The sequence below is a fragment of the Brachycentrus maculatus genome, unplaced genomic scaffold (genome assembly GCF_059751285.1).
Source record: "Brachycentrus maculatus isolate JH-2025_06_01 unplaced genomic scaffold, ASM5975128v1 h1tg000091l, whole genome shotgun sequence".
Classification (NCBI taxonomy): Eukaryota; Metazoa; Arthropoda; class Insecta; order Trichoptera; family Brachycentridae; genus Brachycentrus; species Brachycentrus maculatus.
This window is the reverse complement of record NW_028280845.1, coordinates 1,073,433-1,091,445: the sequence shown is the minus strand read 5'-3', so window position 1 is coordinate 1,091,445 and position 18,013 is coordinate 1,073,433. Positions and strand designations below refer to the sequence as shown.

Here is an 18,013-nt window from a genome sequence, read left to right as displayed (position 1 = left end):
TTATTTATTTATTTATTTATTTAAACTTCATGTACAGAAAATAAAAAGTACATTGGCGGGCTTATTGCTAAAAAGCAATATCTTCCAACCGACCAAAGACGGACTAGTGATATTGATCAAAACGTTTGATACCATATATAGCCGTTTGCAATCAGTGGGCAGATAGTACTTGAACAATTAAAAAAAACATAAATTACAAATTGACATTTAAAAAGAAACATAAATTAACAAAAGACGATAATAAGGAGGGCAAAGGAAGAAGGAATTTAGGGAAGGAGGTAGAGGGAGGAGGTTTGATCGACAGTTAGGATTCTAATGACAGATAGTAATGTCTCAGACGTTTTTAAAAGTTAATACATATTATTGTCTGATGTAATAGATTTTATCAAAAAACTAAAAAACAATTAATTAACAATTAGACAAAAAAGTATTCTAGGATTCTAATGATAAATAGGTAGAATTCGGTAGCAAGTTTAAGAAAGAGAGGAGGGGTCAGGGGAGGAGGAGATGGACAGTTAGGGTTCTAAGGTAAGATAATGATGTTTCAGGCGTTTTTTGAAGGTTAAGATAGAAGGTGCATTTTTTACATGTAGAGGTAGTTCATTCCAGAGTCTAGCCGCTTGGACAGTAAAGGAATTACTGAGGAATGCTGTGTTGTGGCAGTTATATTTGGTCCAATAACAATATCTGCTCAGATCAACTTAGCTCAGTTTTATTATTATTATTTGAACTGGTGTCAATAGAAAAGGAACGGGGGCAGCTGGAGGCGTTTAAGATGTGGTACACAGGCGCATGTTGGGGATTCAAAATCATTTGTCCATTTATTGTAACTGCAGACAGTTGGTAGAACTCCATATTGAATTGTTGGGTAATATATCCAAAGTAAAACACGGTTTGTTGGATTGAATTCTACATTTATTTATGTATATGTTAATACGTGACGCGTTTTGTCTTCTTAGGACATTATCAAACACTACATTTTGCTACAATTTGCAGTGTTTGATAATGTCCTAAGAAGAAACGAAACGCGTCACGTATAACATAAATAAATGTAGAATTCAATCCAAAAAACCGTGTTTTATTTTGGATATATTACCCAACGATCATTACGGCTGTCCAAACTCAAAACACAGTAAGGGACGTTTTTTTTGCAGTACGTTTTTTTGCATTTTTGGACTAAGCAGAATCTACTTAGTCCAAAAATGCCAAAAAAAAACGTACTACAAAAAAATGTCCCTTACTGTGTTTCGAGTTTGGACAGCCGATTAGTCCTTGTGTGTTGTTTTCGAAGATACTCCCTACAAGAGAGATGTTGTTTTTTGGTGTGTTTATGTAAAACATTTTGCGTGTTCGTCAGACTTATGTGGATCTTCCTTCCAGGCTCCTGTTCCCCCGCCGCGCCCTCCACACTCTTCGTTAGGAGCTATGGCTGCAGCCATGCCGGATATCCCGGTAGCTTACAACGACAAGGTAACACATTTATTAACCTATTAACTGGGAAATTTACTTTTGAATATGTTGAGTGTTAAGTGTTTATATACAGCTAATGATTACTTCTATAGGATAACGGCGTTTTTTGTCAGGCCCATAGTCATAAAACCCCAGCATTAAATGGTTAACCTATCTTCTTTTTCTTCTTGGTGTAGGCCTTGTGGCCAGTTTTTAAGGGATTAGCCTCCAGCGATGTCGATTCCTAGCTGTCAATCCATCTCTTTGGTAGTCTGCCTTGGGAGTGGCCGTGCAATGCAATGCGGGGGAGTCTGGATGGCTCCATTCTCCTCACATGCGCAAACCATTGTCTTCTTCGTTGCCTATGGACGTATATGTACGACGATACCAAACTTTCCTCAAAGGACTATGGCTGTACATGTGCGGCCGATACAAAACATGATTTATGACATGATCTACATTTATTTTAACATGTTTAAAACATGACTTATGTCAAAATTATCCATGTTTTGATAAATCATGTTTACCGGTGTAATTATTTTTTTTATTTAAAAAAATATGTCGCGTATGGCATCGACTATGATATAAAATTATAAAAAGTTTAAAAAAATAGCAAAAAAAACTTACTCCCTAGATACAGTTTTGTCCGCAGAAACTCACTCTAATATATGTTAAAACTACACAAAACGTTTATCACATGCGATTTTGGTCGACCCGAGGACCAACATGCACTAGGGGTTGCAGAACAAACATGCATTAAGAGCCGAGGCTTGACTTGCACTATGGCCTAGTGCATGTCAGGCAGTCAGACATGCACTAGGCTCTAGTGCATGTCAGGCAATTGGACACAGTCAGGGTTAGCTATGAGGTAGAGTGGGGTAAGTGCGGACATCCATTTCAGTGTGTCCCCGATTCCAGGTGGTGGCCTTCCTGCGCCAGCCCAACATCATGGACATCCTGCGGGAGAGGCACTCGGGGGTGGCGGTGAGCTCGGTGCTGCGGGACAAGGTGATGGCCATCCGCGCAGAGGGCCCCCAGGCCCTGGAGCGCTTCCAGCACGACGTCCAGCTCACCATCATGCTAAGGTAGGACCTGATAATTGCTTACTTTATGGGAGCCAAAGATACTGTGAGTGAGAGTGGCTATGGATATTTACATATCGTTGTTTTTACAGGTTAGTCTGCATAAATGACATGTTTAAGGAGGAATACTTCCTTGAATGTTTTTTGCAGATACTTTGTGTCTCATTTTATAAAACTTTATAAAATAAAACTAATAGTCCGCTTTTAACCGCTTTTGTTTTTAACCACTTTTATTTTTGGCACTTTTCTCCAGCCGGTTACAATAAGAACGTTGTCGAAAACCTCCGAGAAAAGTGCCAAAAATAAAAGTGGTTAAAAACAAAAATTTTGTTTTATTTTATAAAGGAAAATTTCTGACTAAGATACCTAAGGAATTCTACAACAATGCATATTTATTTATCTAGTTTATCTTAAAACCTTGAGGCGAAGTGTGCGAGCCCCTAACGTTCATATTACATGTCGTTATATAAAATAAAATGAAAAAATAAATAATTTCTTGTAATAATTTATTTGTTTTTAATTAAAGTTTTACTTATTAAATACCACTATTTTTTTAATCTACTGTGACGACTGTATTTTAACCTAATACATATACACACAAAAAAGAAAGAAAAATTTAAAATATATACATTTTACAATTTTCGTAAAATTAACTCTTGATCATTTACCCATTCCTTTATTTTGCCTTTTTTCTATAATTTATTTGGACCTCTAACATCCGTCGGCAACAAATTAAAAATGATGCAGAATGCATCGAAACACGTGTCACAGTGGATTTTAAGAAATAGTGGTATTTACTAAGTAAAACTTTAATTAAACATGCATAGGTTTTACTACAAAGTAACTGCCGAATCAATTAATGAAATAATTTATCACAGTACCTCCGAAAAAGTGTCTTTGAAATTTTTAATGCATTTATTTTTTAAATTATCATTTAGCATTCCTTTGTTTTTTAATCATGAAAAAAAACATTAATATATGGCTTAACTAATGATATAAAATTAATGGCAAAACAATACAGTAATATATTATTACATTACATAAAAAATTGCTTTGTTTGGCCGCTCCTGTTCAGTCGGCCAAACAATAAAATAATAAATCGCAATCAGCAAAGGATTCGTATTAATGTATCTTAGATTTACGTGTGAATAAATTATATGCAATTAATGGAGTTGTTGGCGGAGTTAATGACAGCCGAACCAGACGGTGGCAGTTGACCCACTTGGGACGCTATGGCAGCCATTGTTCCTATGTTTTTTTATGCCTGTCCCGTTTGCACACTTCCCATGGCAATTTGTGTGCTATGAGGCGCGCTTTTTCTACCCGTGATACAAAAATAAAACGTCATTTTCCGCGAAAACTGATACCGATCGCTTCTGCATTCTTGCCCACGTCAGATAATTTTTTTTTTTTCTGTTTTATTTTTAATAAGATGAGATGTATATTCTGTAACGATAGCCTCGATCTGAAACTTCGGCAAATAATGCTAAGGTGTTATTAATAACATTTTGAGTGTGTCCAAATACTTGTTCACAAATATGAGAGTTTCTGTTCATTAAAAAAGCTTCTCATCAATAGATGTCTCTAGTGAAAATTCTAATGATTACTGTACAATGTTTCGAAATTGGATCATATACGTAAGTGTTTAGAACTTGAGCAGTGTGTGAGAATTTGAGTATGGTGATTGTCAATCATGGGTACAATTGGTGAATGTTACACGTTTGTAAAGCGATCACTTAAACCAGCCTATGACGGTCGTAAGCCCTGCGATGCTCAGACTTCCATCTTCTTTCATATCAAGTTGAAACACCTATAATAGAATTGTTGGGTAATATATCCAAAATTAAACAAGGTTTATTGGATTGAATTCTACATTTATTTATGTATATGTTAATACGTGACGCGTTTCGTCTTATTCAGACATTATCAAACACTGTCTCAAAACACTGTCAGTGTTTGATAATGTCTTTATAAGACGAAAAGCGTCACGTTTTAACATATACGTAAAAAATGTAGAATTCAATCCAATAAACCTTGTTTAATTTTGGATATATTACCCAACAAGTCAATATGGAATTCTACCAACTGTCTGCAATTACAATAAATAACCTATAATATGGTCAACTCTCCCTAACAATCTATATAGTTGTCCTGTGACGTATACACATTCTTTCTAATATTCTAAATCCATATCGCATGGATTTTTGGAAGCTATATATAAACATATGTTGCGTTTCATCAACTGCTTCTTGTTGCCCTTGTTGGCAAAACCCACTATTTGTGTGCGAACAAATAACAATATTGTTGAATAATATCATTTTTCAAAAAAATGTAATGGGGATAGAACACATTTCGTTACGCCATAAGGTTTTTTGCTACTGTCGAAATTGGGCTGACCTTCTAAAAAATCGGCAGCTGATTGCGCGCGTTACGTACCTAACCCTCTCCTGCATTAAGCCCTCTTATGAGGTCTTGAAAATAACTACGTTAAAAGTTGACATTATTTTAAAAAAGGTACTTATTTTACAAATACTTGCTTGATGTCGGGTTGTGGTCCCATGGTTAGTGTCGTCGACCCTTAAGTCAGAGTTTCTCGGTTCGATCCCACTATACCACAATTTTATACCTATTTCTAATAATGAGCCGCTTAGGCTAACAGAAATAGTATGAAATTGAAATATTGGTGTAAATAATAAAAACACAAATATTTTTATTTTTTTATAGTAAAAAACTAACTTGTGTCCGCCTCCGTAGTGTAATGGTCAGCACGCTCGGCTACCGTTCTGGAGGTCCCGCGTTCGATTCCCAAGAAGGGTAAAATAAATATAAGTGATTTCTTCACTTAAATATTTATTCAATATTACCCTGGACTGGTACCTGAAGCGGAAGGCTGATCACCTTTCCTTCATGTGTAAACGATCAAGATAACACTGCGTTTATATGACGCAGTGCCCTATGCACCATTGGGTGCGGATAAGTGTTTTAAAAATAGTTTAAAAAAATGATCAAAATGCCACTATATCGGCTGTAGAAAGAAAACTCTTTTCGTTTGCAAACGATGTAACGAAGAACCACTGTGCCCAGGATGTTTTGAAGACTTCCATTAACGTATATAAAATCTGTTTATTTCTAATATTATTATAATTTCTTCTGTTAATTGTTAGATTGTCATATTCATTGCACTATTTTGTCGTATTGGAATTGAGAAATACGTTTTATTTTACATACCTATACATGTAATTTATTATCATTTATTGACATTATCATAAAAATGTTATAATCCCTATTATGCTCCCTCATATACAAATAAACCTCATAAAAGGCCCTTCTGAAATCCCTTAGAAATGAATAAATATTTTGCTTCCGTATCTATGTAATTCTTCTTTTTTTTCCTGGCTCCATTCAAACTTATCGTCTTTGTAGACCTGGGATCAGCTCTCCTCGTCCTCAGGTTTTAGGTATTTCTATCATAGATAGCGTCACCTAGGCCATGCCTTCGAATCATGTTATCTTTCTGCAGCAACCACGAATTTTTCGGTCTTCCTCTATATGTCTTTCGAGGAAGATCCATGGCAATCGCCTAGTTTACAATATGTTCAGGTTCTCTGCGTCCTATGTGCCCATACCACCTCCAATTGCCTTGGGTAGAGACCTTACGATTGATGTCAGTTACACCCAGGCTTCCACGAATGCGTGAGTGAACTCTTTGTTTTGCTATCGTATCAACAATAATTATCTATTTTAATATTTCATTATGTTTTTTTACAACATTTTGAGTGTGTCCAAATACTTGTTCACAAAATCTGGATTATCTCCAATTACAGGAGTTATTTTCATATTATTTTTTTGACATCTCATCAAAGATGAAGAAGAATATGGAAGTCTGGGCATTTACGGGGCTTACGACCGTCATAGGCTGGTTTAAGTGATCACTTAAAAAAAAATAATGATAATAATAATAATAATAATAATAATATGTTTTTTTATACTTTTTTTTTTCAAATACAAGAGGGTTAACAGAATAAATAACCATGTCGGATGTAAACAAAGCGAATTGCAAAAAAAAGTCCCCCCATATAAACGGACACATTTACAGTAAATTAATGTCATTCATTCTTTGTTTTTATTTTATTTTATCTTATATCCTTGATACAAATCTTTATTTGGACCTAATGAAGAAATAAATCAAATAAAAAAAATCTTCAGGGTTCTCGATTCTCAACAAATACATTAAAATTCCGATTCGCTTACGCCAGAACCCATTAGTAAATAGTTCTCTACGGATTTTTATTGTTTAGTTCAATATAAAATTGCATTAATGTGTGAGTCGTTCGTGGACGACTAGATCTTAACGATCTGTTCACATGCAACGATTGAGTGATCCAGATCCAAAATTTAAACGAATGTCGTTCACGAACGCTGATCCATCCATTCACGCCTTAGTATTTACAGATACATCGATTCAAATATCGCTCACTCCTTTCAAGAACGTCATAAATAAAAAAAACTTGATTTTTCAGGAGAGCGTTTTTAAAGTTTAAAAATATAATACAATGTATTAAAAATAAATATCAAGCCACTTACTGAACTTTTTACTGTGCAACAGATCTTTTTAGGTAAAACCTGAAGGTTTTTTCTCCATTTGTAAAATATTTACTTTATTTAAAAAAATAATTAAACAATACCTTTTCTTCAAAATGCAAAAACAACACTTTCTGTCCTGTAGCGGGTATATATTAAGTTAAAAATATGCCGCTTTTGCTGGGATATAGTACATTTTCCGGGCATTCCGAAAACATGCACAACTGAAAATTTACGATTTTCGATTTATGACGTTCTTGAAAGGAGTGAGCGATATAATTAAAGAAGTAAGGTTAAGGATCATGCCAAATATCTCAGTCTTTTTAGTTTCGTTTTTACAAATGTAAATTAACCCTTGATTTAAATGTTTTTCATTGTATAACTTACAAAAAACATCAAAATTATCTCTGCGAATTTCTATTAGCGGGCAATTTGGTCGGCAGTTGGTTTAAGTTGTTATAACGTAGGTGTGTTCAATTAACGGCAGAGCTTGTAAAAATAATGCGCAAAATCTGGTAAAAGGGTGATAATTTATAATAATGGGTGTTAATACAGTAAATAAATACAATCGTGTTATATACGCAGATGCAAGGAATAAGTGCTTCCTGCCGATAGGTAGAGAAGACCTGCGGGCACTGATGACAAAGGCGTATAGTGTGTGCAAGGGAAGTGATTTGCTGATGAATGTGCGGCAAATCCAATGTCATGATTTTTGAAACAGATTAATGTAGATCTTTGTGTAAAATAGTAGTAAATGGGGGAAATTATGGGACAGTTATCGATAAAATTTAAAAAGGTGTGTTGAGATGGTTTGGACATGTGGAACGTACGAGTGAGGAAAGGACGGTTAAACAAATTTATGAGGCGAATGTAGTTGGAAAAAGAAGCAGAGGAAGACCGAGGAAAACTTGGCACAATCAAGTATGTCAAATACTTGAAAGTGACCGGGTCAGGAGTCGTAATAATCGTCGGGTATGTATGAGGAGATGCATGAATGTGGCGGCAGAGGCGAAGAATGTTTGCAAAGACAGAGTGGTGTGGCGTTCGATTCTCTCTGCCTACCCCTGCGGGGAAGCGGCGTGATCGTTAGTTAGTTAGTTAGTTAGTTAGTTAGATGATGGCGCATATTTGGAAAGCATGTTTTCTAGGGATGTAAAGATTGATAAGGACATAGAAAAGAGTGTTAATGCTGGGAACAGAATGAGTGGTGCGCTAAAGTCGAATTGTGAAATAAGGAACGAATTTTGTGATAAGCATTGATAGATGTTTCATAACAAGTTGTAACATCTATACTTCATCTTCCTTAAACCCTTATCCGCACCTGATGGTGCACAGGGCACTGCATCATCACTGGCACGTAGTGTTATCTTGATCATCAACACACGACAAGTGATCAGCCCTCCGCTCCAGGTCCAGGGTAATATTGAATAAATATTAAAGTAAAAAAAAAACATTTATATATATTTAAACCCCTCCCCCCCTTGGAATCGAACCCGGTACCTCCAGTACGGTAGCTGAACGTGCTGACCATTACGCTACAGAGGCGGACCTGTATGTAATATGATCTTATCTTATTACATTCCTACACCGGTCGGTGCTTTTATCGCATGTCATGATAGTTATCAAATGTTTTTGCCCGTCTCCGATATGCATTGCGGATCGTCCCAAAAAACTGCATGGGGATTTTTGTTATTTATTTTAGCATTCTATCGGCACATACCGTTATGTGAACGGCTACACCAGATCGGTTCTGAAATGTACCCAAATTGGTGAAATTCCATGATATTTCTCTTCGGGTTTTTGCGATGAAACAATATCCGTTATGTAGTGGTTTTTTTAAATTCTTCTTCTTCTTATTATTATTGGCCTTGTGGCCTGTTTTTAAGAGGGATTAGCCTCCTGCGGTGTCGATTCCCAGCTATCGACCCATCTCTTTGGTGGTCTGCCCGGGAGTCGTCTACCATGGGGTTGGCCGTACAATGCGATGTGGGGGAGTCTGGATACTTCCATTCTCCTCACATGCGCATACCATCGTCTCCTTCGTTGCCTTCCCCACCTAACGACACCTTCGATCTCGCATATTTCCCTGATCCTGGCGTTTCTTATTCTATCTCGAAGACTCTTGCCTGATTTGCTTCTCAGAGTCTTCATTTCTGACACTCTAAGCGCGTTTGTGAGGGATTTTGCAGTTTATTTTATATATTAAAATCTGTTCCAGTTTCTGTAATATGTACCGCCAAACTCCCATTTTTACGTTCCATAATAAAAATATAATAATCATAATAAAAATTACACATAATAGAAATATAATAATCATAATAAAAATTACACATAATAAAAATATAATAATCATAATAAAAATTTCCACATAATAAACATTTTGAGTGTGGCCTAATATTTGTTCATAAATCTGGATTTTCTCCACTTTTAAGACTTATCTATACTTTTTTTGACATCTCAACATATCCAGCTAGCGAGTGTTCTTGCCTAGAATTTTCACTCATGAATAACATGAAATTATAATAATAAAACCCTTACCGCACCCCAATGGTGCATAGGGCACTGCTTCATATAAAAGCAGTGTTATCTTGATCGTTTACACATGAAGGAAAGGTGATCAGCCCTCCGCTTCAGGTACCAGTCCAGGGTAATATTGAATAAATATTTAAGTGAAAAAATTACTTATATTTATTTTACCCTTCTTGGGAATCGAACCCGGGACCTCCAGAACGGTAGCCGAGCATGCTGGCCATTACACTACGGAGGCGGACACTTAATTATAGTAACTTTAAACATAAAGAGTAAATCCACTCACGAGTAGGCATAGGCTATGAAACTTAAAAAGTTGAAACCTGAGTAGGGTCATGATAAGCGGTGTTGCATAAGCCGTAGCTAGATTTCAGAGTAACTTGGACGTTTGTTTTTTTTGGGGGTCAAGGGATCTTGCATCCCTTATGTCACCGCGACCAAATTAGGTCTATTGTGACTCAACTTGGACGTTAGGTTATTTAAAAAAAAAAAACATATCAAGCTACGACAGGTCAAAAGCACCGTAAATACCCAGACTTTCATATTCTTCTTCATCTTTTAAAAAAAAGGTAATAATTATTTTTTGATATATTTTATTGATTTATTTTTATCCATCATATCATAATTACAAATTATAATAACGTGCCAGGTATTAGTTTTTCCGTGCCGAAGGCATATTTTATAATATTTTGATAAGAACACTGCTTTCATTATCCATTCAGTCATTAAATAAAGAAACTAGGTATAAAAAGGTTATAAGATAGCATCATTCGGCCGTGTCTTATTTGATTATATGTTGAAAACAATTTGTTTTTAATAAACTAACTAACTAACTAACTAACCATCACGCCGCTTCCCCGCAGGAGTAGGCAGAGAGAATCGAACGCCACACCACTCTGTCTTTGCAAACATTCTTTGCCTCTTCTACATTCATGCATCTCCTCATACATACCCGACGATTATTACGACTTCTGACCCGGCCGCTTTCAAGTATTTGACATACCTGATGGTGCCAAGTTTTCTTCGGTCGTCCTCTGCTTCTTTTTCCAACTACATTCGCCTCATAAATTTGTTTAACCGTTCTTTCTTCACTCATACGTTCCACATGTCCAAACCATCTTAACACACCTTTCTTAATTTTATCGAATATGCTTATCTCAGCCTTACATTCTTTCCTTATTTCATCATTCGAACATCTATCAAACATCGTTTTGCCACACATTCGTCTGAGCGATCGCATTTCGACTGCATTCAGTCTGCTTTCATCCTTCTTTTGCCAACTCCATGCTTCGCTTCCATACATAAGGTTTGGAACCAGAACTCCATTGTGTACTGCCAGTTTAGCTTCCGCTGATAGATTTTTATTTGCTAAAACTGATTTTAGTGCACCATTCACTCTGTTCCCAGCATTCACTCTCCTTTCTATGTCTTTATCAATCTTTCCATCCATTGTTTTTAATATAATTTAATAATTAAGTATTGTAAAATGTGCCCTCAGGGCACATCATTGTAATTTGTAATTATGTGTACTAAGAAAAATAAATAAATAAATCGCTCACTCCTTTCAAGAACGTCATTGATCAAAAAACTTCATTTTTCAGGAGAACGTTTTTAAAGTTTAAAACTATAATACAATGCATTAAAAATAAATACTAAGCCACTTATTGAACTTTTTACTGAGCAACAGATCTTTTTAGGTAAAACCTGAAGGTTTTTTTTCCATTTGAAAAATATAAATTATTTTAAAATAATTAATCAAACAATACCTTTTCTTCAAAATGCAAAAACGACACTTTCTGCCCTGTAGCTGGTAAATATTAAGTTAAAAATATGCCACTTTGCTGGGATATATATAGTACATTTTTTGGGCATTCCGTAAACATGCACAACTGAAAATTGACGATTTTTGATTTATGACGTTCTTGAAAGGAGTGAGCGAAATATGTATTCACAAGAGAAAAAACTACCAAAACTGTTTTTGAATTGATACGAAAATGATATGTTGTCACCGTTATAAAATTATTAAGACCGACCGCAAAATATAAAATAGTCCATTTTTTCATGCCTTCACTCGTTTGTGAGTGATTTTGCAGTTTGTTGCAGAAATACATTCACAATTGCGGTAAAAAATTTACCTTGTAACTTAAATGAATCTCTTTACCGTCGCTCTATACCCATATGTCAAAAAAAGTCTTGGAAAATAACTACATTTTCGTGCATAATTTATCTCGTTTTTAATTTAAGTTTTACTTGGTAAATGTCACTATTTCTTAAAATATATTGGGACACGTGTTTCGATACATTCAGCATCTTTTTCCAACATTGTATGTGAAGCTAAATCTAAATTTTAGAGTTGTCTTGGGACGTTGAAGGATGAGCTGTTTCTTATTTTTATTTATTATTTTTTATCAGTGGGAACATAGACAGTAGGGGGGAGGCATATAGTAAATTATAGATTAATTATTATTTATATATTCTCAATATTATTAATATTTAAAGCATTTACTTTGTAGTTAGTCATTTTTACTTATTTATTTTTTTACAAAAATGTTAATAAAATTAGTATATAACCACTCACCGAGATTTTTACGTCTACCGGTTTCGAGACGTACCCGTCTCTTCGTCAGGACAATCACTAACACAGCATGCAAACAATACTACCCCTAAACGTACATGTACGTTTAACCTCGGCTCGTAACGCATGTCTGTATTGAAAACTATAGTGCATGTTGGTCTTCGGGTCGACCAAAAATCGCATGTGTTAGACATTTTGTGTAGTTTTGAGTGTGTAAATGGTGCTATGGTGGTGAAGGGTAGTATTGTTTGCATGCTGTGTTAGTGATTGTCCTGACGAAGAGACGGGTACGTCTCGAAACCGGTAGACGTAAAAATCTCGGTGAGTGGTTATATACTAATTTTATTAACATTTTTGTAAAAAAATAAATAAGTAATTATTATTTTATACTTTTGTGAATTTCTACTGTTTCAAAATGTTGCAGTATGAAATCTCTTATATATTTAAAAGTGTTCATTAAAACCCCTGATTTGATTCGTATTCTTACACAGTGTTGGACAATTTTTATTCAATAATTGACTCGCATCCTTGACATAAATGGTCTATATTTACAATTTATTGCTATCTGAACATAATAAAATACAATTATTATGATTTCAACACCTCCTATTCCACATTTACAAATACGCAGTTCACCGTACACTTTTATAATGTTAGATTTTTATGAGGTTTTCTTTGTCTTTTTTCTTCGCGATTTTCAATTCTTGCCATAAGTCAGTGGGTTATGTTATGTTTAAGTTATGCGGTTGTCAATCATGGGTAGAATGGTAAATGTTTCAATTGTATAAAGTTATCACTTAAAACAGAAGCCCTGTAATTATCCAGACTTCCATATTCTTAACAACATCAATATCATTATTATATCGAATACTGGATTATTCACCCTAAGGATGAGATGTCAATTTCAAAGGTGTCTCAACTTGATATGAAACATGTATGTATCATTCTTCCATTTTTATGAAAGAAGATGGAAGTCTGTGCATCCCAGGGCTTACGACCTGGCATTCGGTTGGCTTGAACGATCACTTTATTACACAAGTGTATAAAATCCAGGTCCAGACACCAGGTCAAAGTTCTGGGATGCTCAGACTTCCATCTTTTCTCATAAAAAAAGAAGAATGATGTATATTTTTAAAGGAATAACCCGCAAATCCTCTTCTTTTAGAGTCTTGTCTGCAGGTAGGGTGGTAAGAATAGGGAAGTTTAAATGTGAAAAATACGTCACAAACACCCAGATTAATTGAAAAAAATAATTCCTTGAATTTATTTTGCGATTGGTGGAATCGAACCCGCGACGCCAGTTTTTCAGTCGAGCGTCTACCCAACTACACCTTCAAAACTCCATATTCTCCTTCATCTATGTTGAGATGACAATTCATCAGTGAGTTTCGAGTTCGAGTGTGTTATTTCCCCGATCGCTTGTACGGCGTCACTCAGGGTCGCCATCTTGGTCCCATTCAAACAAGTCTCTTGATTAGCTGTTATGCGATCTGCGCGTTCGCCCCGTCACGTCCGATTGTAATATAATTGGTGCGGTGAAGTAGCGAACACCTGACTCCAGCCGAACTTGGCTCTCTGACGACAGGACGGCGAAGGAAACTGGTGCTTGCGGAGCCGGTGATATGCGCCATTCTGGCTCGCTTGCCGTCTTGGTGTTAGAGCGGACTGTGGTCCACCCCACCTTCGTCTTCCATTGACGAACTTAATCACTTTCGCGACAACTGGTGCGGAACGACATCGTACAGAAGCCAGTCTTTGTTTGGTTTATTACATACTCCTACCCGTATGTCAAACGGTACAAGGTCGCCGTAGTTGATTTTTTTTTCATATATATACATATTTTTTATTGATATTTTATGTAGGAGTTTTCTGTGCCGCGTGTGATTTAACTGTCACTGTTTTTTATGGCATCCTAAGATGTAATCAACATATCGGTGGCATTTTTTGCTGCTTTTTTTTCTCTTTAAACTTACCGTTTACATTTGTTGATATTGTGATAGGTTACTCATAACTGGGGTGCGGACTAGCGGTAGCGAATATTTTACTATTATTATTTATTCATTACCTCGTTATCAGACTTTTTTTTAAATATATAAAAAAAGAGAAATATCATATAAACATACTATTTCTGCGGCTCATTATTAGAAATAGGTATCTAGTTGTGGTAGAGTGGATTTTGAACCGAGAAACTCTGGCTTAAGAGTCCGCGACACTAATCACGGGATCACAACCCGATACATTAGATTATCTCTTCTTCTTCCTGGCTCCATCTCAACTTATCGACTGCTGGGGTCAGCTCTCCTCGTCCTCACGTTTTAGGTCCTTCTATCATGGACAACGTCACCTAGGCCGTGCCTTCGTATCATATTATCTTTCTGCAGCAACCATGAATTTTTCGGTCTTCCTCTAGATGTCTTTTGAGGAAGATCCATGGCGATTGCCGGTTCACAATATGTTCAGGTTCTCTGCGTCCTATGTGCTCCTACCATCTCATTTGCCTATATACACATATATGTACAACATTTTAAATGTGCCCAAATACTTGTTCATAAATCTGGATTATCTACTATTAGGAGTTATTTTATATTATTTTCTGATCTGAAAATAGATGTAGATAATGGAATAAGCCCCGTAAATGCCCAGACTTCCATATTTTTTTTCATCTTTTTTTTTTTTTTTTTTTTTCTCTATCCTCACTAGGTATTTGGAGATACCTGTTCTGAGGTAGGCAGGGTATTCTTATTCCTTTTATAATATAATACAGCTTTATATATATTTTTAAAATCTAAAGGAGTAACATTACAGAATTAGAAAATAGGATTAGAAAATAGGACTATACAATTATAAAACACTGACTCTGACACATAGATCAATCACACACAAACTCTCATTTGCTGCTCCAACTGTGATCTTCCAATTTTTAGGAGCCATTCCTTTGTGTGCATCTTGAATCCATTTCCAACTGAGCACAATACTTCTTGTGGGAGCATATTATAAATTTTAGGGCCTATAAAATTTGAATGTCTTTGGGCAAACGAAGATCTCACACGAGGAACACTTATTTTGCCTTCAGTTCTTGATCTTGTGCCTTTAGAGTGGTTAATGACGTATGGCTCTCTGTTTTTGTGCAAGTCCTCTAAAGTTGACTTAATGAAAATCTGTCTTACATTCAAAATATTTGCCCTACGAAACAAGGGTTCAGACTCACAACGGAAAGGCTTCCTGAACATAACTCTAACTATAGCTTTTTGCACTATGTTGAGATGTCAAAAAATTACATATATTTTTGACATATTATCGAAACAGCTTGACTTAAATCACATCACAAGAATAAATATTTAAATATCTCTCTCTATAAATACCATACATCGTTTTTATAGTCATTCATAAAACATGGACCGCTTCTTTGAATCGGGAACCGCAAAGGTTTTTTTTTGCAGTATCATAATATGATATTAATTTAGCGGAATAGTTTGCATCGCTGAGCCGGTGCATTGAAAAACCCTTTCTTAATGCATTCATGGCATGCCATCTTCAAATTTGAGGCTCATCTTCAGTGTGTGTAAGAACACGCGATTCAAATATTTGCCCCAATTTCTGCACTTTACAATGTTGCATCTTTTCACAAAAGGTTTTTCTAATATTCAACACCTGCGCTCAATTTTTTTAACGTAAATTCTCCACCCAATGGCATATTTAGTTTTTAGTTTAAGTATGTATACAAAGTAATTAACCATTACGCCGCTTCTCCGCAGGGGCAAACAGAGAGAATAGAACGTCACGCCGATCTGTCTTTGCAAACTTCTCTTCCACATCCATGCATCTCCTCATACATAACTTCCGATTATTCCAACTCTTGAACTGACCACTTTCGAGTATTTGAAATAAATTATCATGTCAAGTTTTCGTCGGTCTTCCTCTGCTTCTATTTCCAACTACGTTCTTACTAGTTTTACTGTTCTTTCTATTCATTTTTGTCTAAATATATATATATATATATATATATTTTTAAATATATATATGTATATATATATATATATATATATATATATATATATATATATATATATATATATATATATATATATATATATATATATATAAACATATATATATATATACATATATATATATATATATATATATATATATATATATATATATATATATATATATAACGTGGTAATATTTTCCTTTTGAAAATTAAGTGTAAATAATATGTAAAGTGGGTGTATAATAATAAAATAAACAATGTGTTGCTTTGTAATTAAAGTTTATTCTTAATTTATCTTTATAATAATTTAATATCTATCTATCTATCTATCTATCTATCTATCTATCTGATTTTGACAGTTAATAATATTATCGGAAGTCTTTTGTTTAATTCTGAGCGACGCATGCGGCATCTGGTGGTAGAACTGTTTTATGTAGGTACTTTTTGTAAGTACTTAATAAAATGTATAGGTAGGTACCTAGTTATTTTATTACATCTCCCCCCTTGGGGATGAAAATTCATAGTAAAATTTTCACTCGTCCTCCGGATCATCTTCTTGTATAAGTTTAGTGATATGATAAAGTTTTTTTTTTTTTTCTTTCTTTCTTTTTTCCTTCTTTTTTTTCTTTCCTGTTTTTTTTCTTTCTTCCTTTTTTTTCCTTTTTTTTCGTTTTTTTTTTTTTTTTTTTTTTGTATTTTTTTTTCTTCTTGACCCTTTTAAAGTAGACACAGTTTTTCTCAATCCATTTGTTTTTTTCTTTTGAATTCCTTCATTTTTATTCAGATCTCTTAAAGTATCTTCTAATATAACCAAATGTACAACTTTTAATTGTTCATCTGCATTTTTATTCGATTCTAAAACTGGATTCCGGCTTAGACAATCTACTTCTAAATTCTTCTTTCCTGGAGTATATTTTATTTCATCTTTCGTAGAAGTTTTTTCTACTTTATTTTTATTTTCATTTTTCAAGCACTGTTTCTGTGTTATTTGTATGTCTTCATTTTTATTCTGATCTTTTGAAATATCTTCTAATTTAACCAAATTTACAACTTTTAATTGTTCATCTGCATTTTCATTCGATTTTAATACTGGATTCCTGCTTAGACAATCTACTTCTAAATTCTTCTTTCCTGGAGTATATTTTATTTTATCTTTCGTAGAAGCTTTTTCTACTTTATTTTTATTTTCATTTTTCAAGCACTGTTTCTGTGTTATTTGTATGTCTTCATTTTTATTCTGATCTTTTAAAATATCTTCTAATTTAACCAAATTTACAACTTTTAATTGTTCATTTGCATTTTCCTTCGATTCTAATACTGGATTCCTGCTCATACAATCTGCTTCGAAATTCTTCTTTTCTGGAGTATATTTTATTTTATATTTTGTAGAAATTTTTTCCACATTATTTTTATTTTCATTCTTCAAGCACTGTTTCTGTGTGATTTGTAAATCTTCATTTTTATTATTAATCTTATCATCGTCCTTTGTTTTAAACCAGCATGTTGCTTCAGGGTGATATCGAGTTCCCTTATTTAATTTTTCACAAATCTTACATGGACTTTTATCTTTAATTTTATCACTAGTTCTTAGATTTCCACGTCTTCTTTGATTATCTTCTAATCGTTTTCTTTGATCATCTTCTAATTTTTCTCTCTCACTCCGAACATATTGTAGTAATTGTTTTAATACATCTAATGTTTCATAATCCATTTCCATTTAACAAAATTGTCGTTTTATAACGTGGTAATATTTTCCTTTTGAAAATTAAGTGTAAATAATATGTAAAGTGGGTGTATAATAAT

General features: G+C 34.4%; 1 protein-coding gene across 3 annotated transcripts in view; it reads left to right on the top strand.

Moving 5' to 3' along the window:
• Nucleotides 1-18,013, top strand: part of LOC148310564 (E3 ubiquitin-protein ligase HECW1-like) — a 220,867-nt gene that overhangs the window by 91,324 nt on the left and 111,530 nt on the right. For all 3 annotated transcript variants that reach the window (XM_088258164.1, XM_088258163.1, XM_088258165.1), the window contains 2 exons: nucleotides 1,381-1,470; nucleotides 2,368-2,534. In XM_088258164.1, coding sequence (XP_088114290.1) covers nucleotides 1,381-1,470; nucleotides 2,368-2,534 — 257 coding nt within the window. The remainder of the gene's footprint in view (nucleotides 1-1,380; nucleotides 1,471-2,367; nucleotides 2,535-18,013) is intronic.